At 33.9% G+C, this 26,640-nt stretch overlaps 1 protein-coding gene across 1 annotated transcript in view; it reads right to left on the reverse strand.

Moving 5' to 3' along the window:
* LOC578468 (calcium-activated potassium channel subunit alpha-1) overlaps positions 1-26,640 on the reverse strand; it is a 79,268-nt gene that overhangs the window by 12,387 nt on the left and 40,241 nt on the right. The window contains exons 12-21 of the mRNA XM_030980087.1: positions 24,196-24,294; positions 19,722-19,865; positions 18,559-18,621; positions 17,765-17,797; positions 13,846-13,906; positions 12,523-12,555; positions 9,154-9,261; positions 2,934-3,060; positions 1,942-2,166; positions 441-774 (exon numbers count right to left, since the gene is read on the reverse strand). Coding sequence (XP_030835947.1) covers positions 441-774; positions 1,942-2,166; positions 2,934-3,060; positions 9,154-9,261; positions 12,523-12,555; positions 13,846-13,906; positions 17,765-17,797; positions 18,559-18,621; positions 19,722-19,865; positions 24,196-24,294 — 1,227 coding nt within the window. The remainder of the gene's footprint in view (positions 1-440; positions 775-1,941; positions 2,167-2,933; positions 3,061-9,153; positions 9,262-12,522; positions 12,556-13,845; positions 13,907-17,764; positions 17,798-18,558; positions 18,622-19,721; positions 19,866-24,195; positions 24,295-26,640) is intronic.

The following is a 26,640-nucleotide window of genomic DNA, read 5'->3' on the forward strand; positions in this document are numbered from 1 at the left end:
ACAGGGTTGTTTAAACATTTAATACTGAAACGGTGACCATATTTTGAGCCTTTGTGTCAGATTAAAGGTCTGATTCGTTCTCAATCATTGTGATATAATACAACCTGCACAAGTGCCCATCAACTGTGGCCAATTGGACCTTCACTCCAACTCTTAATCCTTGCAATATCCTGTGATTTTCATATTTACCATTCATAGGGCCATGTGGGTCTCAAACGTGGCAAATAAGAATTTCAAGATTACATAGCTAATCCTATTGCGACTTCTTTTGCAATTTTGTTGTTGTTGTTGTTCTTAAGGTATGCAGTGGTCTTAAAAAATCAAAATGAACTGGCAAGGCGCAATGAGGCAAGTGTCAATGCACTGTACAGGCAATTGATGGGGTGAGAATTAAAAGGGAGTGAAGTATCAAAAAGGGAACCACGTAACAAGGAACAGACCTTGCAGATCAGTATCCCCACCATCCTCGAAAACATCCTCCCTACTATCATCATCATCATCATCATTGCCCTCATTGACATCCTTGTCCTTGTCCTCCTTCTTGCTGAAACCCGTCGACGATAGCATTTGGTTGTTCCAACCTTGTAGGCCCGCCTTGGTGAGACCGACGGAGTCGTCGAAGGTCATGGCCTTGATGTTGAGGGAGGCCAGGATGGTCTCCTTGTCCTGGAGGCTCTGGTCGTCCAGGCTGTTCCTGCTGGCTGAGAGGATCACGCACATGTCGCATTGGTTGACGTTGACGGCTCGCAGGTCCGCTCTGCTCAGTGGTGACCCCTGTGCAAACAAACAAGGACATATGTGAAAGGTTGTAAATTTGATATCTACTAAATGTGGTGCCACTAAAATCAGGTGGAAAGCTTGACAGTTAGATTTATCTCTATTTTTATTTCCCCCCCATTACTTTTTTTCATTTTCAATTTTTTAAGAATGTATTCTTTTTATTTTCTTATTTTTTAAATTCATTCATTTATTTATTTTATTTTATTTTTTATTTTTCAATTTATTTATTTATTTATTTATTTATTTATTATTATCATTATTATTATTATTATTATTCTTTTTTTAATTTTTTTTTTTTTTTTTTGGGGGGGGGGGGGGGGGAGGGATTTCATTAACATACAGCAATGCCTAAAAAGCATTCAATTACTTTTAGTTATTAATTTGCATGCATTTACTTGTGTTGAGAAGGACTACTGCAGACTGAAAATATTTAGCTTCCACCTTTCAAAGCACTCTTAAGCTCGCGCATGTTTTTCAACTTGTATACAAGAGAATTACTTAAGGAGGGTTTCTATGTGTTCCCCAACCCTGTGATTGAAAGAAAAAATAGTGGACAATTTTATACAGCACCCATTCACCCATCAAAATCTTAAAGGTGTCCTGGTCTAGCAGATATGTCACTAGACTGCGGACCACAGCACTAACGCCCTTTGGCAAGACATTGATCTACATGAATGCTTTTAGTGCTTCATGGCAGCTGGGCTAAAGCCAGGGTAATACAACTTCTTTGTAGGGGCATTGAGCATCTCCTGGGATGGATATGTGTGCAATTTAAATGTAGCTATCATAATCATAATCATCATTACGATCATAATCATAATCATTACCATTGTCGCAATCATAATCATAATCATGATCATAATCAAGATCATAATCATAATCATTACCATCATCATCATCGATCATCACCACTATCACCATCATCATCATCATTATAATCATAATCATAATCATCATCATAATCATAATCATTATCATCATCATAATCATAATAATTACCATTGCCATAATAATCATCATCACCATCATCATCATCATCATCATCATTATAATCATAATCATAACCATTACCATTATTATAATCATAATCATTATCATTAGCATAATCATCATCATAGTCATAATCATCATCATCACCATTACTATCATTACTATACTCACATTGAGGACGAAAACTTTGGGGAAGTTCTTGAAGGTCTCCCACTCTCGCTTGATGTAGTCTATGTTACCCAGTAAGACTATCGTCTTGAGTTCTTCGAAATGGAAGTTGCTCGCCCTGAGAGGCATCACGAAGTTGCGCAGCCCGATGATTGGTGAACCCTTGTCACCAAACAAGCACACCACCACGTGTGACGTCAGAGCCACTTTGTGAGCCTGTGTCCGATCCTGTCATACGATCAAGCATTAAATAAATCATAAATCAAATTGGCAAAAATGACGTGTAATGACATAAAAATTCCACATGTGTGTACAAACATATGAAGACAATGATTCAAATAGTATGTACAACATATTAAAAGCGGTTTGGGCAATAAAAATCCACTTGTAAAACATCACCAAAAAATTGTCATAAAAAAAATAATCTTGCTAGGAGGTAAATAGTTTCTTGAATAAAATCCATATTAATAATACAAAGTCTTTTTAATTTGATACTACAGATGAAAGCCATTATTTTAGTTACTAGGCAGGTTCTCAATTATCATCTTTCTGGTAAGCAGGTTGCTAGGCAGGATTATTACAATCACTGCAACATCTAAGTATATTTAACAAACTTTTAAGGATAGTCTTTGAAATGTAATTCTTGCTTTTCCTACTTCCTTTATATAAAACAATATTTATCTTTATAGCTATGAATTATTTGGTATCAAAGATGCAATCCATTGTCTTAGTTGCTAGGCAGGTTCTCAACTATCATCATTTTGGTAAGCAGGTTGCTGGGCAGGATTCTTGCAATCACTGCAATATCCATAGATATTTAACAAACTTTTAGGGATATCAAACTTTGATATAATTCTTGCTTTTCTACTTCATTTAGATATAACAATGTTTATCTTTATAACTATGAATCATTTGGTATCAAAGATGCTATCCATTATCTTGGTTGCTATGCATTGTCTTGGTTGCTATGCAGGTTGCTAGGGAGGTTTTCTTACAATGGTGGCTTCCTCCAATGATTTTTCTGGAGCCCAGTGGAACATCCCTGTGCAGTCAAACTCGACCACATCTTCTTGCTCCTGAATCTGATTGGCCGATTCACGCCTCTTCTGGTGTGGACCGACCCTGTAGGTCAAAGGTCAAAGGTCATGGATTAGAGATCTATGCTTAATTGTTTAATAGAACCGAGCATTTCAGCTTTCACTTAACCTGCTGATCGCTGAAATTTATTCACCTATAGCTTTTTAACCCAGGAGCAACCCAGTTAAAGTAAGAAATGGGTTAATAATTGAAATTATCATTAGTTTTATGGAATTTCTTTTCTTTTATGATAATTGTAATCTACCTACCCACCAAAATGAAAATGATTTAGAATTAGTTCCCACTCCCGGAATTCCAAAGTTATTAATTAAAACCACTGCAGACTCCTTTTGATCCATGTTGTCTTTGCACCTCGATCTGTTTACTTCCCCCCTTTAATTTTTTTAAATGAATGGGAAATTTTTCAAAGCAAAAGTGAAATTGGCTGTTCATAATTGGTGTGACTTCCGTTTTACTGATCAGAAAGTGTAAACAAATCTATCTATTGAGAAAACTGATAAATTTAGAAAAGCACATGTATTGTAATATCCGTAGTATAGAGTATTTAAAGTTGCAAAACAAAATTGATATTGATAAAAATTGAAGAAGAAAAGTGCATCTAATATCTAAAATCGAAGTTGTTTTTTATATTTTTTTAAACAAAAGCTACATTATGTACCAAAAGCTTTGTTTGAAGTGCAACAAACACTTTTCATTAAACCATGCAAAACAACTTTAAAGTAAAGCTTCAATTTTTAAAGGAAAGAATGTGATAATGTTGTATTTAATGATTGAATTTACATTCTTAATCCAAAGATTTGGTGAATTAAAGATGCTTGTAAAACAAATATTTTGTTCATGGTAAAAAGAAATATAAAATTGAAATCACACCGATGATGAACAAATAATTTCACAAATATCGATACAAGGATATCAGGTGCCAAAGAAAAAAGCAAATAATCATGATCTATATATAACCGTACTTGATCTTATTGTCCATGTTTAATTTTGAATAAAAATTGTCACTTTCAACATTCATAATAGAACTGTAACTGAAATAAAAGGATTAGAGTGAATAATTTTGAAAAACAAATAGAGTGAATCATTTTGAAAGTAAAAAGATTATCAGGCAGAATAATAAAAGATTGTCATTAAAATAGGAAGGCTAATTTGAAAGTGAGAATATAACTTGTATCATCAGAAATCTGTGATAACATGAACAATCAAAATAAGATTGAAAAAATCAAAAAGAGTCTGCAAAATTGATATTAGTGACAATAATGGTTGTGAAAAGTTAGATGAAATGAAAAAATGGCTGAGGTTTTCTTCTATTTTCAAAATTATGCCTCGTTCAACTAGCAGAATATTCTACCACATTCATTATCATCTTTACAAGATTTAAAGAACATTTTTTTCTGCAATGTCTAGAAAAGCTGCAACACTTGCCTCATCCAAATTATGGTGGTTAACAAGGGAGAAAATGTTCTGTTTGTTGAAAGCTAGAAAGACTGAAGTTAAAATGCCCTTCTGGCTCTCAACAGACAATACAAATAATGTTTCTTCCACAAGAGACACAGAATTGTAATGACAACACTTTAATCAGACCTCGTTAAGATGGTGCAAGATTCTTTGATTTAGTCTTTGGTCTAAGAGAAAGAAGGGCATGATATCTATCAGAATGTGGGCCCTTCTTGCTCGAAAGCAGACTGTTTGTATTTTAGACCCAATTGCTTTAATCTGTGGATTACAGCCAATACTGTTACATTGATCTGTCAATGATTTCTGCAATTTTGGCTATAAATCAGGAATTTGGAATAAAATGATCAATCGAGTGAGGTTTTCAAGAAAAGAGCACTGTCTGAACGAGTTTGATTTACAGACACCAATGAAATTACAAGGAAGAGCTTCTACAAAGCGGTTTTTTGACTGTGCGAAGGGGTAAAACATTCAAGTATGACAATAGACTTCAATTTTCATGCAAATGTTTGACTCGACAATGGATGTAAATTGGCAACAAAATTTTGTGTCTTACTGTGAAGGTAAATAATGAAATTGACTGTATTATAAACAAATATGGGGCTTATGAACAGTATGATAGAGTCAAAGAAAATATTTAAATGTTTAAATTTCAAAATGGAAAAATGTCCACAAATAATTCTGAAAATAAAATAAAACGGGAATAGAGCATGAAGATGAGAAACATTCCAAACCATAAAATTGCCATTCGATAGTGAATGAAATACTTGAATGTTTGAAGGATACTAATGTGAAAAAGCCTTGCAGAGCAACATGGTTGTAGCAAAACTACTGTGAAAGGGCATTTAACGGTTGTTGGAAACTACGGTGAAAGGGAATGACAGGGCAACATGAATGTTTGCTGCTGTAGCTGCATAGAAGGATGTGCACCACATGGGCAACAAGTTGGTGGTGGTGTGTGTTGCAGGTAGCTACGACTGGTTCTCAACACTTACCTAGGGGTAGCAACCGGGTAACACAACCAGAGGAGGGTGTAAGGGTGGAGGGTGGGGGGGGGGGGAGGAGAAGAGGTTGGGGTATTGAGAGGGGGTTTAGACAGGGGGAAAATAAACACAAGCTGGTTAATATATTGTTAGGTGCACTTCAATCGAAATTCAAAGGGTTAAATATGTTACTAGTTAGGACGGAGGGAATTAAAACCACGATGATCTATTGTTAAATGAGCGATGAGAGCTAAAGAAGCAGAGGAGAGGGGGTTAATTGATGCAACCACCAGGGTGTGTCACCATCACCAACACGAAGGTAGCTAGCCTGTAGGGGGAAAGAGATGGGCACAACACACAGAAAGCTACACATGGGACTATGAGTGATGGTGATGTCATTTCTTGCCGTGTTATGCATTCTGGTTTATATGTTTGTGATGGTTTACATTGGATTATATCATGCATGAGTGTGCAGCAACATATTACCATTGTCCATTCATTTAACACATCAAATTGTTATGTCACCTCAATTTCTTTTCTTTACTTTTTTTTAATTTCTTCATTTTGTTAATTAACAAAAAAGAGCATGCTCCAAATATGCAAGGCAAATATGCAAGGCAAATATGATTTTGATTCAATAATATCATAATCACTATTTAATTTAAAATTATATATTATTACTTAAATGTCCTATACTTTTTGACATTGAAACCATTATATACATTTTTGTGTTCCCCTCTTTGGATTTTTAATCATGCATCCAATTCTAACTAATTTCTTTCCCTTTTTTCTTGGATTAAGAAATCAAAGGTCTCGTGATGACCCTTGAACATTTCAACAAAATTTTAAAACGAGGCGTCACTATGAAGTAAGTACATGTGCATGTTGCTGTGTGTCTTGCACGTCCGTCTACATTTGGGCTGTTTGGAGCCAGGAGGACATTAACTCATACACTGTATGCAGAGTTTATTAACGCCCTTCTGGCTCCAAACAGATGGTTTTTAAGTCATGACCATGAAGTTACGAGTCCAATGACACAAATTTGGCACTGTTCTTCATAACTGTATGTGGATGAATCTTTGTAGTTCCAGTGCAAGGGGATTTAGCAGCAAGAAAACAAACTCTTTAACAATTTGAGGGTAAATTGGAATACAAGTAAATAAATTAAGAGTTTGGTGAAATTAAGATATTCTCTTGTTGCCATTCATCTTTGAGACCATTTCATGTGTTTTTGTAGATGAAATAATATATTTTCAGATTTCAAGATGGTGCAACATGGCTGAGCATATCTTCTCGTTTAAAAATTTGATTCATAATATGTATACAAATTCAGAAAATGTACATTTTCAATAGTTTTGTTAGGAAGAGGAAAGAAAGAAAAGATTTTTACATCCTAATCATCCACATAAACGTTATCTCGATCAGTACCAATATATGTGTAGGTTGGACACCAATGTTTGAAGTGCATGGCATGGATGTACAATGATGATGAAGGGGAATGGAAGGAGATGTGATGGATTTGTCTACATCTACAACATGTATTGGGAATTTGGGGATGAATGTTCTATGTCACGATGACAATGGATGAATGACTTGCAGCAAGGCTTTTGGGGATCTATCTAGATCTATTATTTGAAGAGAAGAGGTGGTATTTTTGTGTGATTTTGACATCGAGATGAGAGGGAATGGGAAACAAAGAGAGAGAGAGAGAGAGAGAGACAAAAAGACAGACAAACAAAAATATGAAGTATTCAACAAAATGGACAGAAAGAGGCTTAATGAAAAGTAAGTAAGTAAGTAAGAAAGAAAGAAAGAAACAAAGACAGCGAGAGAGAGAGAGAAGAGAGAGAAAGAGAGAGGGGCAGGGGAAGAAGGGAGGGAGGGGAGAGAGAGAGAGAGGGGGGGGGGGGTACACATACATGATGTAGTCTGGGTAACCTAAGTGGGTATATGTTGTTTTTATGTTAAATGTAGAGGGCGAAAGAGACATATCTAAAGAGGATATTTACGACTCTATCAAGGTCTAGAGAAAGAGAGAACCAAGAAGACCACTAGAAGGACTGTTAGACAAAAGACAAACAGACAGATAAAACAGAAACAAGATTGACTAACGACGATATACAGGGGACCAGGGTTATGATGTAGCCAAGCTACTCTAAGACAACCTGAAACAAAATGGAGGATTTTAGGTGGTATATTATGAAAACAAAATAAGTTGACTGTAACTGCCTGGCTTCCTTTTTTTTTTTTTTTATCGCTACAGGATATTGTCAAAGTTATTAGAATATTATAATTTAGACTATTATAATATCACAACTTTACAGTACATGTACATGAGTATGCCAGTTTGTATTTCCACAGCTTTCTTTTTCAAAAAATGCATATAAAATATAAGGAAAGCATTATTTGTTTATAATTATTTAAATGTATTTACCGGGATAAAAGACTCTCAAAGCAATTTTAAAGTAGTCTGTTCCACTTAATAAATAGCTTTTGAATTAAGTTCTAATTCTTATCATTTCAAAATGTTCAACTTAATACCCTAGTCACGCCCCAAACTGGCTCCATACCAAATATAAACAGACCAATTTTTGGCCATCGGAACAATGTAATTGCTTGATATTCAGAGCAGAAAATACTTTTTTTTCCAAATATATATTTTCTGTGCTTTTTTCCACTATCTAAAAAAAACTAGTTTTAGACTATTGTATTTTGACCAGGAAGAGATATTATGGTCATTTTGTAATTACAATTTCTCTTTTGTAATTTACTTTGATACAAAAGGTACATGAAAGCATCCTAACAAAAACATGTGGCATAATGTTACTCTAAACACACAACTCTTTGGGTTTGTGTTTTATAAAAACTAATGGCAGCATTGAAAGGGTTTAAAAAAAAATTAGTAAGCCAGACAGTTACAATACTTGGGGTTGAAATGAGAACAGAATACAGGCTTTTAACCCTAACACAACAAGCAAACTCCAATAACCCTCAAAAGATCCTGAAACTCAATGGTTAGAATTGTTTAATTACAACTCGATTGTCAAAACTAAAGGTCTAAAAGAATAGAACAGAAAATCCACCAACTAAAAATTCACACAATTCCTGTGAAAACCTGAAATTTCAAGAGGTTAACAATTAGTGTTTGATAATTAAGAGAAGGAACTAGAGAACTATGCAATTTTTTTGCAGATTTATAGATATATATATATATATATATATATATATATACATATGTTGCGGGTGCAGCTAAAATGCTATATAATATATATATATATATATGCAATTCTTCACTTGCTTTATTGTGCATTTGCTTTGGAATTGGGATCAAAACATTGCTTTCTGGCATTTTTTCTGAATATGATATTGTTTTGGATATACCATGCAAGACACACATGCTTGTGCTTGCTGCACTAATTTCTACAGCACATAGGCATCTAGATTTTGAGAGGTTGTTCATCTAGAAATCTGCATCTATAATTACAATCCTTGCTGATTAGAAGAAACAGAGAGAAAGACGGAGAGAGAAACTATGCCTGTACTCTGCTCTGCATTGAGCAGCATAGGGCCATACAACAAGTATTAAAGGAGAGACAAGGAGAGACAGAAAAGAGGCCAACGGAACAACAACGAGGGGGTAGTACAGGCGATGTTAGTGATCACATGGCATTGAACCCACCAATGCTGTATCAGCTTTTTGGTCCTGTCTAGGTTGCCATTGGCATATTTCAGCTTAAGAACGAGTTGACCCAGCGACCCCACACTGGGGCGTGGGCAACCACCGGTCCTGCGTGAGGAGGAGTGAAAGGGGGGCGTGGAGGAGAACAAAACACACAGAGTGTGGAAAAACAAAAAAATATAGATACACCAATGAGTAATGATATGAAATGATATATGTAAAGTTATATAAATCAATCACCTGCAAATGACATATGCTTCATATATATGTGTGCAAAATTATTATTCCATTTATACATCATTCATAGTCATATTTACATCTGAGAATATTATTATCATTATTATCCATTTATCAATATTACCATAATCATTATTTATCAATATTACAATAATCATTATTTATCAATAATAACACAATAATCAAAAACAAGAAGAAATGCATAATAGAAGTAGTTAAAGAGTTAATTTAGTGGTCTTTTAGACAACCAGTTTCAAATTGATATCAGGATTCCATTACATTAAAAAAGTTGTTACATCTTTATATTCTAAATATTCTAAATTTGCTTCATCAGAAAAAGAAAGAAAAAGAAAGAAAAAATAAAAATAAAAATAAAACCCAGCAAAACATTCAGCTAAATATGGAATTAAGTTAATACTGGTGATAGAAATAAAACTTGTGACAAGCTGATATTAAAAATGCGTGAATGAAACTGTCTACTCTGGCATTGCATGATGTGGATGTAATGCATTTGTAATGCAATGAAAAACATTATCATGTTAGGAATCATCGATATGAAATTTTGTTTGAAAAAAATAGGATATATTAGAAATGTTTATTACAATCATTCAAAGATGGTTCTCTATCCATCTCATTTACCAAGAATGATTGAAGAGAAACTGGGTTACAAATCTTTGAAATGAGCAACACAATTTAATATTTTTATTTTAATGACTTGACTTTTACAAAAGAACAGTTACTACAGACTTCAGAGTTTAACTTACATTTATAGGTGTAATTACAAACCCTCAAATGTTAAATCTTTGGTGTAGCTAGCTATCAATAAATATGTGATGTTAAGTCTTAAAAGGGCAAAAACTCAACTAGAGCTACTATTAATTGGCCAGGGTTGTCGGTATTCTAAAATCATTCACATTTCACTTCTGATTCTACAAAAATTACTTTGAACTGTAAATATACATGTATTCTTCAAGTGATATCACTATACCTATATTTACTATTAATGCAACTTATTATTACTATTTTTACTACTGTTTTTGTTGTGGTACTAGTACCACTACTACTTCTACTTGTAGTTCTACTTTACCTCTACTTCTACACCTGCTTCTACTTTCATTCTACATTTCCCGAACAATACGTATACAGCTCATCATTTCTTTCTTTCTATAACCCTCCACAACCAGTCAACACCTGACACTGTCCGAGTTTTCAATTTGTGAGTGTTTTAGTAAGTGACGGCATCTACAAAGTGCCACTAGACTTTACAGAACACTACAGTCCAGGAAAATACCTGCCAATGAATGTATCAGGGCTTGTTTCTGTTTTGGTTTCTTGTGTCGAGTTCCTGGATGAAATAACCAACACAATCAACATGATTGAGTCACTTGTGAATCAAATCAAGATCTGTTGCCACAGAACGTTGCTTGGATTTTTCAGTACCATAGATAGGCCTCATACCTTTTATTTTTCCGTACTAATTAACATACATAAACCAAAACTAATCCAAATTAAACCGGTTAGGCATGCAGTCAGTTCCACATTCAATCCATACAGAGTAAAAGAAACAGATGATACCTCATGCTTAGCCACTGATATGTAATATGTAGTAACATTAAAGCTCACCACAACCAGGTAATATTAAAAGTGGCAGTAATTATACCATGCTTGTCAAAATTCTACATGATCTGCACCGTAAATGCATTCCCGTTCAATTTTATGTCTATATTCTTTTTTATTATAGTTCTTTGATGTCTAATGCATGTATTTAATAATTGATAAAATCAGGGATGACTGTTTATTTCTATTCAGGTGCCAACCAGTTTAATTCAAATGCCAACCAGTTTAATCCAAGTGACAACCAGTTTAATCCAAGTGACAACCAGTTTAATTCAAGTGCCAACCAGTTTAATCCAAGTGACAACCAGTTTAATCCAAGTGACAACCAGTTTAATCCAAGTAACAACCAGTTTAATCCAAGTGACAACCAGTTTACTAGCAAGAGTAGCATCCACCAGAACCCACTGCTTTCTTTTGCATTCTTGGTCTATTATCTTGAGATTTTTGAAGAATAATCAATCTTTTAAAATTCACAGTTGAAGTATCAACAATGATAACATGTTCATATAAAGTTATGTCTTTTTGTCAGTGTCTATGGTTAAAATTATGCAAAAGATTCAACCAATGCCTACCAAAAAGCGATATTAAAGTCCTAACATGGTTCCAATTCGATTTTTACAACCCATGATCAAGCGTAATTCAGCATTTTTGGATAAGCAATGATGGCTTTTCATCAGGTGATTAATTTGCTAGGTAATCAAAGCCTCTAAAAGAAGGAATACGCTATCTCTAGAAAGAAATTGTTGGCGTAAACATGAAGGATTCTTTTGTCCTATCCGTGTATTACTATTGAAAGGTGGCTGTTTACTAGTAGCAATAGTTAAACTGCCATCAAAATGGTTTCTTGTATCTTAAAAATTAGCCCTTTGGTGCAAAAATATAAAAAAATTTGTGCCCTTTCAATTATTTTTTTAAATACGGTCGGAAATTGCAGCAGTGAATTAAACTGGTGGCAGCGGTGGGATATGTTTTACATCCAGGCCCTTTTTCACAAAACCTGTTCTCAATCACAAGTTATGATGATTGATATGAGCTACAGAAACTACTGCCTTTGATTGGCTGTAAGCAAAGGCATGTGGAAGTTTCTATCCATAACAAGTTTTGTGAAACCGGGCCATGAACAGAGATTTTTTTCATGCATGAGGCAAGATTCCCATGTCCGATATCCAGAAAACCATTCTCAGGCCAAGAATAAAAACCACTAGCAGATAGAAAAGGTATGAGGGATTCGCAGGAAAATCTTGCTTTTTTGGAGTGAAATGTAGACAGAAAAATACCTTCTGATCATGGTTGAATTACGTCTGTGCCACTGGGTCATGTTTAAGATTTGAGGACCAGACGGTTGTCCGTCAATATACAACGGTTTACATGACCTGCCCCAACAAAAATGTTGACACAAAGGCCAATACCGTAGAGAAGGGAATGGGTTAAGGAGAGGAAGGGTGAGTGGATAGATACGAGGTTAGATATAATGGAAACTCATTTAAGGAATAACAAAGGAACTTTAGGGCGTACCTTGATAACGGTTTTCTCTGAGACAAATAACTACTACAATGTCAAACCACAATTAAAAAGGACAGAACAAGTACGTAAGCTACAGTAAAACAGTAATATCAATTCAAATGAATAACAGGTATATCTCCAAATAAAACGTAAGTAATTTTAAATCATAATTATCACAAATGAACCAGTGCTAGGCTACCTGTACTAAAAATAACTAAAAAATATATTAGACTATAAAAGACAATGTTTAGTTTTAAATCTCCACTTAAACAAGATTCACATTCTGTAAATACACGTAGTCTGTATGGAAATGAAGGCCTTTTTAAAAGATAATAAGCTGTACACCCTTCATCAGAATAATACATATATTTTGCATAAAATACAAAGGTCAATGCATCCTACTCAGGCAGAAAAATAGTCTTTTCAAATGATAGCTTTCAAAGGCTGATTCTTATTGGTTAATGGGCGATATGGAATTGCCAATGAACATTTTCTTATCAATGATAAGCATTAAACTTGTGGCCTGAAATCCTAAAAATGAGAACATTCCAATGACTAAGTTGATTTCTGATGAAAATCCATTAGATATTGAGTTTTCTCCACAATAAATATGATAACATACACATATGAATTCATGTATGACAAATATATAAATAACCAGTATGGTATATAGATCACCAATTATGAATGTATGAATGAGAGACCCCATTGACACATGGAATGTTTGATCGCAATGTTCCTGGTGAGACAGTTCAAATGAAACATCTATTTTCAAAGTACTCTGCCAGATATGTATCAGCTATTAAACATTAAACCCACTACTTATGATAAAAAAACATTCATTTTTCTACTATGATGAGTACTTCTACGACTACTACTTACTCCTACTATTACTACTACTACTACTGCTACTTTTACTAGTACTACTACTTCTACTGCTACTACTACAACTACTACTTCTACATTTAGAGTGTACTACTTCTTCTTCTACTAATCCTACTATCAACATAACAACCATCCTGCTACAATTCATACCAATCGTAATTGTATCTATATGTAGGCCTATTTTATGTGTCAAAGTGATTTCTTGCCATTAAAGACCCAAACCCCATTCAATCTCATCGATTCCTCATCTTGGAAGAAAAAAAAAATCTATTAAAAGCGAAGGATACATGTACCTTCATCCATATATTTTCTGTCAAGAGTCAGAAGGGCATTAACACCTGTATTTTAAAACAGATTTAATGTCCTTTTGGCTTTAAACAGACAATATTTTAAATCCCATTAAACAATGGAAGGTACTATTATTGATTCAGAGACAAAACATTGACATACCTTTCTTGTACTTGCATGCCATTTTTGCCTCCAGCGCCAAGGTTGGATGGAACAGCAAGAGCTGAAGAGAGAGAGACAAAATTCAACTTGCAAACTAAGTCAGGCAAAACCTATTTTTAAGTGGCTAGCTTGATAATCTTTGTGTACATTCTATGCTTGTTGCAAACATTAATGGTTGATGCTTCTATTTTTGTTGTTTCTATAAGTATTCTTTTGTAAAGTGGTGTTAAAAAGACTAGGCCTACTGGGAGCAGATACTCGAGCTGTCTTTTTTTCTAGAAAAACTAACCAACTTCAATTTTCATATTTGCCATATCTTATCAATTCCAGTTTACTTAATACTACATGTAGTTATCTTCACGATTATCCCTCCCTCTTTATCATTATTCTTTTCAAAACTTTTAGCAGTTTTATATTATCATCAATGAAATCCACTTTATGATATTGATTTCCTTTATCATTATTAATATTATATCTATAATCACATTTTTATACTTATATCAACACAATAATCCTGGCTGATATTTTCAGCACTATTCACTGCCAAATTCATCATCATATATCACTTGTATTACTACTAAAGTCCATACACATTTAGACTTGAATAGTGCAATAATAAAGTTAGAAATTGCTTCATTGTATGACCTGTGTAAGTGAGCAATAGCAATTTATGTAATAGATGTGCATTGCTATCCTAAGCTAACAAATTTACTAAAGAAAGCTTCTAGTTAAGAACATCTCATGGAGTGTGATCATAAAATATATTCCAATTGGGAACTCAAGCAGTTTAAAAAAGGAGGATGAAATAATAAGTTGAAGGGAAAATATTCAGTTCAAAAGCAATATGAGGATAGGAAGCAAATTTTGATAAAGGGTTAATAGGCAAAAATATAAATACATAAACTGATAATATAAAATACTAAGATAAAAATGAAAATGTTCACTTCTATGAATAAATATGTAACTCATAATATTATCCAAAATGAAATTATATGGTAATCTAAGGATGGTACATAAAACATCTGTCTAGGAAAATGAGATACTATCAATAACAAGAAAGCTTGCAAATGAAATTGAATAGGCAATGAATACTTCCATGAAATATAGAGAGGAAATGTGTTTGTTATGTCTCTGAAACACATGATAGGTCAATCATAATGTAAGGAAATATATGAAGCGTTGGGGGTAAGAATGACTGGGGGGGGGGGAATATTTGACAATTGTCAATTTGATATTAAAAAGATGTCATAGTTGGCTGATATATAACAGATTTCACATTTACACAAAAAACCAGGGTATAATATAAAGGAGTACAATTTGGAGTTATACAGAGTGTATATACATATTTAGTAAACAATTAAAGTTATAAACCGCAAAGACTTACATGAAGATTAATTACAAAGACATTAAGACATATCTAAGACTGATTTAGAATATATATAACATGAATAATAACAAATACATGTACAAAAAAGTGGCAAAATCAATTATAAACATAAAACAAAAAGAAATAAATAACATGAATTTAACAATGAAAAAAGAATAATAAAGTAAGGAAAAATAAAAATCAATGAAACAAAAATGAAGTAGAAGACCCCTGTTTCTTCAGTTGTGGACAATATATATCATTCATTTAATTTTACATTGCCATGAAAAAAATATTTGAAAGATTTAAAAGATTTGCAGGTCCTCTTACCATTATACAAATGGTAGAATCGTTTATCGGCAAATAAACAAAATAAAACTTAGAAATTGAATTAAAATGATTGAAAAAGAGAAACAAATGACCTGGTAATGATGAAACAGTTGAAGTAACCCACACTCTGTCACTGTCAACAGTGTGGGTTATTGTGGTGTGCAATGACAATGTGTAAAACACTGTTAACATATGTAAGAATGTGGCGCTTAATGAAGTCAAATGCAAAAAAGTGTGGGTTATTATGGTGTGTGTGTGTGTGTTTGTGAGTGTGTATAAAGATGAAATAATGTCCAAATGACATAGTGTTTATGTATGAATACTGGGGAAATTAGGAATTTTGTTGTGGTCTACATCTATATTTCATCTTCCACAACATTTTATAAATATCATAGGCAATGTCATTTAAATGGTAAAGACAAGTGCCCATTGCAGATCACGTACCACAGTGTACAAGCAATACCGCAACGATGTGTGTACACATACTCTGAATGTATGCAGTATGTACATGCACACTTTTATCAGTGTGGTTTTTGCAAGAGCAATTTTCAGTACAAAAATACAAGCCACAGTTCCACATAGTGTGCCACAATGTACCACAGTGTACCACAAGCATTATTGTCATATGTGAAACACTTTGTGTGTGCAAGTTTCCATCAAATGTGTGCAGCATAAACATGCACTATTTTAATCATTCATCAGTGAAATACTGTGTACAATTTGTTGCAAAAGCATGATTGAAGTACAAAATTCTGGACACAGTCCCATAAAGTGTGAACCACAGTGTGTACATAGTGCATAAATGTCATATGTGAAACAGCATTGTGACTGTACATACACCAATGTACTCATGCCTGTAGTAAGAGTGTGGCAGTGTAAAGTTGTCTGCTAAGAGCAAGAAGGGCATTAACTCTAAAGTAAATTCTATATATTAATGCCTTTCTTGCTTTCAACAGACAATATGTGTGTTTCACTACACAAAAGACTCTATACTATGTACAAGTACATGTACATACATTTACTTGTCAGAGTTTCATATAATGTAAAGTATAGGTAATGAAATGATATCACAACTCAGTATCCTATCAAAATATACATTATGCGTTTGGCTACCAGTAAATGCATTCTAATACTCCATAGTTTGTTTTGCATTTTTTGTTTTTTATAAAAATATATTTACATCATCTAAGACTGCCATCCCTTCATGGACGGGTGTACATATGACTACCGGTATTTAAATCCTTTTGACTGCAACATGCTGAACTTGAGGGCATCACATATGGGAGGATATAAGATATTCCAGTATTCTATTCTTTTACAAAGGTAACAGACAGTTTACTTTACACTCCTCTTATGGAGATAAGTAGCCACATAGTAGACTATTTAACAATTTACAGAAGACATCTTAAGAGGGGTTGTACTCTCCTATGACCAATGCTTGACACTGGTTCCAAAGTTATATGGGTAGACTTTTACAGGGGGAACTGCCTTTAGCATGCGGTGTACAATATAGGGTGTACAGTGATATATGTTGACAAGTAAAAAATGGTAGAATACTACTAATGTGGGTAACAAAAACCTTCACAAGAAGATACTACATATACACGTCTATTATGCATATAAAAAGGGGTTATCTTTTTTGCCCATCTTTGTTGACAGACGCATTAAAAAGAGCTGCGCACCACAATCATGTGGGGTATGACACTATTCACGACAGGGGCACTTTCACATAGGGGGTACTTCTTCCAACATGCATTTACATTATATTCAGGGGAGTAAATGTACATCAAGATATATGGGGGTAGATATACAGGTATGTAATTTTGGTTTCACTAGAAGCACATTCCATCTACATTCACCATCTTACTATCTCCTTCATGGGTTTCCACCAATTTGTTGACATTTCAATAAGGTTGCGCACCACAGTAGCATGCAGTATGACACTTATCACATAAGGGGACTTTCATATGTGGCTACTGCTTCTAACGTGCATATACATTGTGTTCAGGGTTTCCACATAAGTATTGACATCTCAAAAAGGGTTGCACACCACATTAGTGCACAGTATAAAACTTATCACAACAGGGAGATTTCCACATTTGGGTACTGCTTCTAGCGTGCATATACAGTGTATTTTGGGGTGTACATCGAGATATATTTGGGTGGAATATGTATTTTTCATTCCACTAGAAGCACGTTCCATCGAGACATCCACTGTCTTACCTGTGTTCTCAGGCTCTGGCGATGATGATTTCTCTGTTGTGTTTATTTAGGGCAATTGAACAACAGGACAAATAGAAATCAGAACCTTATCTCATATTCTCTTTAGATATATATATATATATATACTGGAAACAATTGTATCACTACTTCTAAAGTTACATTTTGAATTTCATTTATTATGGTACTTTTTAACATTTCAAGTTAAAATTAGAAATGATTACAATCTAGTATTAATTAGAAAATTGAGGAAATTTGCCTCTTTCTTAAAAACTTGTTTAATTTGCTTTTGGCAAAGGCAAGCAGAGAAATGGCTCTAAATACATAACAATGTATTCTTCTTTTAAAACGTGGTTTTTGTTGTTGTGTGTGTCTTTCACAACATTTAGGATTGCAAATATGAAATAGAACCTGAAACAAATGCCACAGCTAGACTACAAGATTATTTTTTTTTTAAACTCAGAGGACTAGAAAGAGAGACTCACAATCCCTACATTTTATTACCAAATTAACATCAATAGATGTTGCATTGTGAACAATATATACTGTTCAGCAACTTTCTACACTTGTATATCTATATCCACTGACCATATTTTGAAAATCATGCTTTTTAAACATTCAATAATGAAGTCTGTTTTAACACTTTTTAAATCTTCCATTCACATACATATATACTTTAATAAAATAAAACTATCTCATTTTTTATTTCATTTTTTAACAGAAAAAAAATTAATTAAGGACAAATAATCCAGCTTGTTATTTCTAAGGGTGTGCATTCCTTATACTATAGTGCTTACTCTGTCTTGTAGGCTGGGTTGGTATCAGGGGTGCATTATTTGAATCTGTGTTTGAGGTAGATTCTGGAAGACGAAAATTTGGAGAAGAAAGACTACTATTCCTAACTGCCGCAAACTTCGTTCGTGGTGAAGTTAATGTGTGCTTTCTTGAAACTAGGAAAGCATATTTGCTAGAAGAGTGCAAGCACTGATTTGTTTCAAGTTAAGAAGCTGGTGGTTACATAATTTGCATATTGCATCACTAGATGGTTGTATTTCAATAAAAGTACTGAGATTAAGATAAAATACTACACATTCCGTAAATATGTACAGGCATATTTTCAACTGCAGTAATATATGGAATACAGAGGTTGTCTGATAATGAGATTAAGCAAGAGAATAATAGCGAGATGAAAGAATAAGAGTATAGTAATCATTCACCATTAAAATGTGTTATATGGTCATCATAATGCACATTACCTGATTACTGTGTCATACACATGCCGAGAGGGTGATACCATATTTAAAAAGGGGTAGGGGTTCATCTGTTCATCAGGGCTGAGGGACTGACTAAAACGCGATAACATGATTATTTTTGGAGTGATTTGATGGAAAAATGGGTAACGGCTATGTATGTGTGATGTAACACATCAAATACTTGAAGGAGATGGAGGTTGATTTTTGGTGAATGTGTGAATCTCCATGAGCGAGTGGAGGAAAAAATGAAGAAGAGAGAAGAGGGCTAAAGATGGGATAATAGAGAAAGTTACAGAAAGATGAAAATAGAATATTGAGATAGAAAGATTGACAGTAAGGAGAGAAAGGGAAGAGAAAGGGATAGACGGGGAGAAACCAAAAAGAGGAAAGACCGAGTGTAAGAGAGCAAGAAGGAACGATACAGAGAGTAAAAGATAGAGAGAGGAAGAGAAAGAAAGAGAGGGAGAAATGGAGAAAAGGGAACATTTTGTAAACCTATGTTCCTATCATTACTTATCACATAGAAAAGAGTATAGGTCATTACAGAAAGAAAAGAGATTTATTTTTTTTAAATTCACTTCTGACATAAAAAGAGGTAGTCAAGAAAAGACAAAACGATGAATCTGATTGACAGAAGAGCGAAAGAGAGATGTCTGCATGAGGATGGCTGCTGTGGAAAAATTCAAAGTCGGAAGGAGAGGTCTTACCATCCATGGTCGGGGTGTGTTCTTGCATAGGTATGTTTTCCCCGTTGGATGCTGCGGGAACGGTAGTCGTGACTACAGAAGATTCAGTGGCAGAAAAGGACACATGGAGAGAGGGGGGGCAAGGGTCGCCATTAGTAGGGGACACTAAATATTTCAAACGAAAAACAACAAAGAGAGGCAGCACGAAAAAGACAAACAACGACATACCACGCACAGACAGACAAGGTGAAGGAGGCAATGAACGGTCGTCGGGGGAAGGAGGGGTCAAAGTTTGTGAGATGGAAAGCAAAGAAATAAAAAAATATAGAAAATAAAAGAGAAATAAAAGAGAATGGGATAATGAAAGGGAGAAATTAAAAGAGAGTTTTGCCGGCTGGATTTGACAAGCATTTTCTTCTTTAATATATTTAGACGACATGATGATGGTGTTTGATAGCAAAACAGCTAAGTTTTCGTCATTTGCTAATCAAAATTTCTTGTGTGAAGTGCTATCATGTGACTACACAGCTCTTTTGTGATCGGTGAAAGCATGCATTTTCAAATAAGCCCGAGCTTGGAAGAAGGTTGCATCAACTCATTACTGAACGGAGTGTCAAAGGGCAAAGTTTGGATTATTGACTAATTTTTATGTGAAAACATGGAGACAGGTGAACCTATAGAGAGTTATAATATTACTAAGCATGATAGAAGGCAGACATTGGCCTAACACAAGGATACATTTTTCCCTTTTATTTCTTTTGTTTGTACAACTATTGCACAGTAAAATGAGATCAAACTCCAAAGAGGGACTTAACCAATTTATATATTAGGGATAGTCAAGAATTAAATCTTAATTTTATTCTTGAGTTTTAAAAAATTGAATTTGCCTGATAGCCTACTATCCTATAGAATGTTCCTCATCATGCAATTGTCCATATTTTCCATTTGTATTTTTTTTTATAGACACACAAAATTGAGATCATCATTAAAATTTGGCTATGTCTCGGGCTTATTTGTCAAAGTGAAGTGTTTGTATACTCCATGATCACAAACTCACAAATGAGATTTTAGAGAAATAAATAAATAAGAATTTTCTGGGTTCTATAACCCTTTTAACAATGATTCGGGGACATTATCGATGCATTTCTTAAAAACTTATCTGTTATGGGAACAAGTGAATCACATACAGTAAACTACATTTTGAGAGAGTATATATCTTCACCATTTTAAGAAAGAAATGAGATTCTCTATCAATCTATTCATTACATTGAATGAAGACAATGTATTGTCCTCAGAGCGTTATTATTTGCTCGATCAAAGGATATTGAAACTATTATAGGACAACAGATATATTTTTGTTTATCACATTAACAGCCCAAATTACTTGGGTATATTTTCAATCAAATTCTAAACAAAGTTTCCTTCATTGATTCAATTGTGATAAGATATAAAACATATCAAGTACCGATCATATATAATAGAGATAAGCTTATACTTGTTTTCACATGATAATGATAACAATAAATATTGAATATATGTTTTTGAGCTTTTTTTTTGGTGTTATAACTTCTTCAGGGCAGAATAAAATGTGCCAAATTAAATCATAACAAATAATAAATAAATTTACATTTATCAGCAAAATGATATGAAGCAGCTAATGCAAATGTTTTGCCATTTCTTATCAAACTTATCATTCGAATGGCACAATGCTTTCAATGATTTAAAAAAACAAATGGATTTCTCTTGTAAAACCTCCATAACCTGCTTCAAATCTTGACTTTAAAACCTATTTGACAGCAAGTACAGCTGATGAGGAAAAGATTTTATTCCTACTCATAAAATAATACTTTATATGGTTTCTTTAAAAAAATGTTTGAGATTAAAACATTCTTTTGCAGAGAATCTTTCATAAAAGTTGTATTTTTGTGTTTTATATTTATGAACTTCAAAAGTCAGATCTTTTAGATGAATATATTTTATAAAAGTTCTGATTTTGTTGTGATTAGGCAACACTTGCCATGGCCAACGTGTTTTTTTTGTAATGTGTATCTATATTTTTACAGATAATATATATCAAGATTTTGAAACAGGTATGGATTGGAACTGGGCAAACAACTTAACAGGCAAATAAAAAACACAATAAGCAAATGCTTATCAACTTAAATGCTGCAAGTACATCTCACAAGCATGAACAAATGAACATTTTAATTTATTTCTGTATAGTATTTTGATTAGTAATTCTATTATATAGTTTCTAACTTTAATAGCCTGGCTTCAATTCTTAATTGTATCATATTTTTGCAAAGCATCATTATATAGAAATAGTCATCTGCAGCTATGTTAATCAGCCATCAAAATGCTCTGAAGATAAAAGAGAAGAATTCTTCATAAAATGTGTTTAAAAAGTCACTTTTTATGAAACAATATTCCTATATAGTCGATGAACCTAATTTTTTCTAGAAAATTCTGTTTGTAAAGTGAAAATGAAAAAAGCAATTAAGAATAGTCTAAGCAAAAGAAATATGATCTCTACAAGTGATTTATATGTCAACAAAATTGCCGCCTCTAGCTTTAAGACTGTACAGTGTATTTCGTATGCAGTAATTAAGAGAAAAATAAAGAAGGCTCTAGAGTCTTGTGTATTGTGTAACCTCATACTTCAATAGCGGTGGTGAAATGGTCTGATAGCACATGAACGTCATTGCAGAGTTGTGATTATGTTTTGTTGAAATATCACGATCTAAAAGTCATTTCCTTTGAGCTGTTTTGAATTGCTCTTGAAATGGTACAACAAGCCTTTCTATTGATGATCAATCTTCTAACATGTTTTCTTTTTTTATCTAGCAGACTTGAAGCATAATGTGACACATCAGATAATTCTTGAAAACAAAATGGAAGCATCCTAATCAAAGCATCCTAAGTTGACCTCTCTTTTTTGTGTGTGGAGAAATATGACCTCCCAAACTACCACCCTATGGTCAAATACCCCTAGGACAGCCTCCCCCCCCCCCTCGCCCTCCTCCACCCAACTCTCAAACAACCACCCACAAGGGGGTACCATACCACATGGACTACCCTGTACATGGGGTTTAATTGTCATATGGGATCGGTGTTCCACTCTTGGGGAGGTAGTCCCAGACCCCCCTGGGGCAATCGTTTGGGGCAGGTGTCTGGGGTACAATATTTTCTAAGGGTAGTTGTCCTATAGTTATCTTTTTGTTTTCATTAAGGAAGGGGTCTGAGCCAAATAGAACAAATGAACAAGATGCTGGCATGCATCAACAATTCATAACCAACACAAATATTAAAAAGTTTAAAAGTTAAAAGTATTCAAAATGCTCAGGCAATTATACAACAATAATATAGTAGTAAAAACAAAACTGTTTATCAATCATGAAAAAGATTAGTATAATGTTGGAACAAATCATGAAACAAATTACTGAGCTAATATAATAATATACCCAAGCCTTCCAATATGCAAATATAACATATTTAATTACAAAGAAAACTAATGAATGAAATGCTATGCAATTGGATGACTGTATTAATATATTTTTTTGTCACTAAACAATTTAATGATAGTCAAGTCCCTGGTGGGTTTTATGCAAATTGCAGCTAGATTGATATTGGTAAAATCTAGACTATACTAGAAAAAGAGGCATGAGCAATTTTGCAGCTTTGTAAAAAGAAAAATCCCCTTCTCTACAAAAATGAGAGTACATGTTTAGAAGTCTACAAGTACAGAATTTTCAGTTGCTAAATGAGCTATATGCTTTCTAGATGTTTCTAAATTTCTTTTGTTTTAAATTAGATCAGCAACATTTTTATCTTGGAAATATTTCTACAATCTACAACATCTAGTGCAAAATCTTTCCGATGAGATCTATTAATTTTCGCAATGCCTCTAGTGCACTCTAAGGTCCTGTTAAATAAAGTCAGCGCCCGTTTCCTTTTTGTGAGAACAATGAATATGGCATTCAGTTAATTGCATAACATCATATTATATATGCTGGGGGTGTTTCACAAAGATCCTACATTGAACTTACCTCTAAGTTGGACTTAACAATTATGGAAAGCCGTCAGCATCATTGAAAATATTTTGTAAAAGTTAGTTCAAAAGGAATAAAATTGTGATTCCAATCATTCATATTTTCTATCATCAAGGAGATTTCATGTTCCTGAAGTTGAATTTATGAAAAGTTTAAACTACTTAAATTATTGCTTTTTAATATACTTTATTCTAAGGCTACAAAATGGCTCTCCATAATGTTAAAGTCCAACTTAGAGTTAAGTTCTACTTCGGATCTTTGTGAAACACCCCCTGGATTAAAAAAATGAATCAAGCACGATGGATTGATTATGGTAGTACATTCTCAGGCAGCCAAGCATTGTGGGACAAAAAAATTAAGTGTAAATGAGAAACAACAAAAAATAACTTGAATAGGAACACAGCATAAAGCAATGAGAAAGCAACGAGATAGAAAAGGTAGAAAACCTGTTGAAGAAGTTGGCGGGTGCTGCTTCTTCTTCTTATGGCCGCCGAAAATTCGGTTTTTGCGGACCGAGGAAATGCGTCGTCTGTTGAGGTAGTCCGCTGTGAAAAATGGGAAACGATATGCAGACGGTTGTTTTAAAGAGACGAGAGAAAGAAAAAGTTGTCTGGCTGTTATGGGAGAGAGAAATTGTTAGTTGTCGGTGCGGGAGGCATGCAGGGGGCCGGGCGGCAGGCTTGCAGTTAAAAACATCGAGTTCGGGAAGGTGTAGGCGTGTCTCCTAAAACATTCAGCATCCATGCTCAGGAGGGATACTAGTTACTAAAATAAAAGTGGTGCAAATTAATCAGGAATAAGAAATCATACTGGTGTTTAACCATGCACAGAACAAGAGGTGGAGGAGATGAATCTTTCTAATTGGCGGACATTTTTTTTTACACAACCATGCACTGATATCACCTACGGGCGGGCTGTTTACACAAGAGGCAATTTTTTAGAGGTTCAAATACATTTGAATCCCCTGTAAAAAAAAAATTCCAATGTATCCTGTGCGAACTCATATAACTGCTCAATACCTGCATAAATTATATTCATTGTGCAATTCTTACAAATAAATGCGCTTAATCTCAACTAGTTCCTCAGATCGATGGAACTTACCATCTCGTAGCGCTTCATTATCACAAAACAAAAACCAGTTCACAGTGGTAAAAAAGTTAATTATTGCAAATTCATTTCAGTACTTTTTTGCAAAGGGAACACAACCGTGATGTATTCAACTCAAGGAGAGTTGGACAGCATTTGTAAACCTTATCAACCCTTCAGGACAGAATTTATTTTAGGGCTAAATTGATCACTTATTGTTCTTTAAATTGGCAACAATAATATTTTTCTTTTATCGCTACGTTGATAGAATAAAATGTAATGTCTATGAGAACAATAAACATGGGCGGGAATGCTGTAGAAACGTTCAAGAAATTGCCAATTTTTATTGAAAAACAATGATTGTAATCTCCCAACTTGTTGCTAATTTAAGGATTTTAAAACTCATTTACCTTCATAAAATTCCTAGCACCATGTGCAATAACGTCTTGTAAGAAAAAAGGAATGCAGTGTGTGGAGAAATTTGTGTCCTTTCCACTTGGGTATCTGGTATATTTGGTTTATTTTTTAGGGCTTTTAATCAAAATTTATTGAGCCAAACAAAATGTGGAGTGATTGTTACGAAGGGCAAAAGGACATTAGAAAATAATAAAGTGTAGATGCTACAGGAGAGAATGAGAGTTTTAATAGACCGTAGAGCTCGCCTTCTTGGGGCCTCTAATACAGCCTTTACTTGGGCTCTCTTCAAAATGGCAACTCAAGAAAGAGTTGCATTTACCAATTGACAAACCCAGTTTTTTTAGTTAAAGCTATGTCAGGAAAGCTTGACAAAAGCTTTCTGGTCATCTAGATGAACTTAAACTTATTTCCAAGACATGCTTTAGTTTGAATACTGATCGACTTGGAGCTATTCATATCTTCCTTTGAAATAATGAAGAAAAAATACGAAAAGAGTGACTACTCTCAACAAAGGCAATGATCACAATATGTGAGACAATATCATTTTACTGGTGAGAGCCAGCAGAGCATTGACTTTGTGGCTAACGGATTGAGTTAGTACTCTTCTGGCTCTAAACAGACGCTACCTCCTACTAAGACTAGGTCTAGGGCACAAAACAATCACAGACGCATACAACAAAATGACTGAACGAAACAATCGCATACAAATGTCTGATACATTCACTGAACAAAACAAACGATTAGATGATATATATAAATATTTTCGGTATTGCCAAGAGTTGGCTATGTTTTACATATAGTGTATAATAAGGTGTGCTAGAAAGAGAGGATTTGTGCAGCTCAGATTTCTATTCAGTGAGTACAAGGCCTTGTAGATTTCAAGGATATGAATAAATATATATATATAACAGTCAAACACGTGCAGGCGGGCAATATGTATACTAAACTGTGTGCACGATAGTGCGATTTTTACATATGCAACAAGATCACCGAAGGGAAGGGTATGGTGTATATATATGTTTGTAGGCATATTCATAAATCATATTAATTAACATCTCTTATTATACAACCATATAGAGAATCATAAGGAAAAAATTGTCAATATATTAAGTCTTCAATATAAATATTTTAAAGAGTATTAATCATTGTTATGATGTCTTATATACTGTATAACTGACAAGAACCCTGCCCTAAAGGATTTCACTTTTTTTTTTACAATTATGATCATCACAGCAAATACAATGCCCTCTTAACTATATATAAGTTTGAGTCTATACACATAAAGTTCTACAATTTTCTTGCAAATATCAGTTACTTGACTACAATAGCAACAACAAAACAAGTTGGAATGTTCAATATATTTGCTTCACAGATTCTTAGAGAAAGAG

Source organism: Strongylocentrotus purpuratus, unplaced genomic scaffold (assembly GCF_000002235.5).
Source record: "Strongylocentrotus purpuratus isolate Spur 01 unplaced genomic scaffold, Spur_5.0 spur5_scaffold_10, whole genome shotgun sequence".
Classification (NCBI taxonomy): domain Eukaryota; kingdom Metazoa; phylum Echinodermata; class Echinoidea; order Camarodonta; family Strongylocentrotidae; genus Strongylocentrotus; species Strongylocentrotus purpuratus.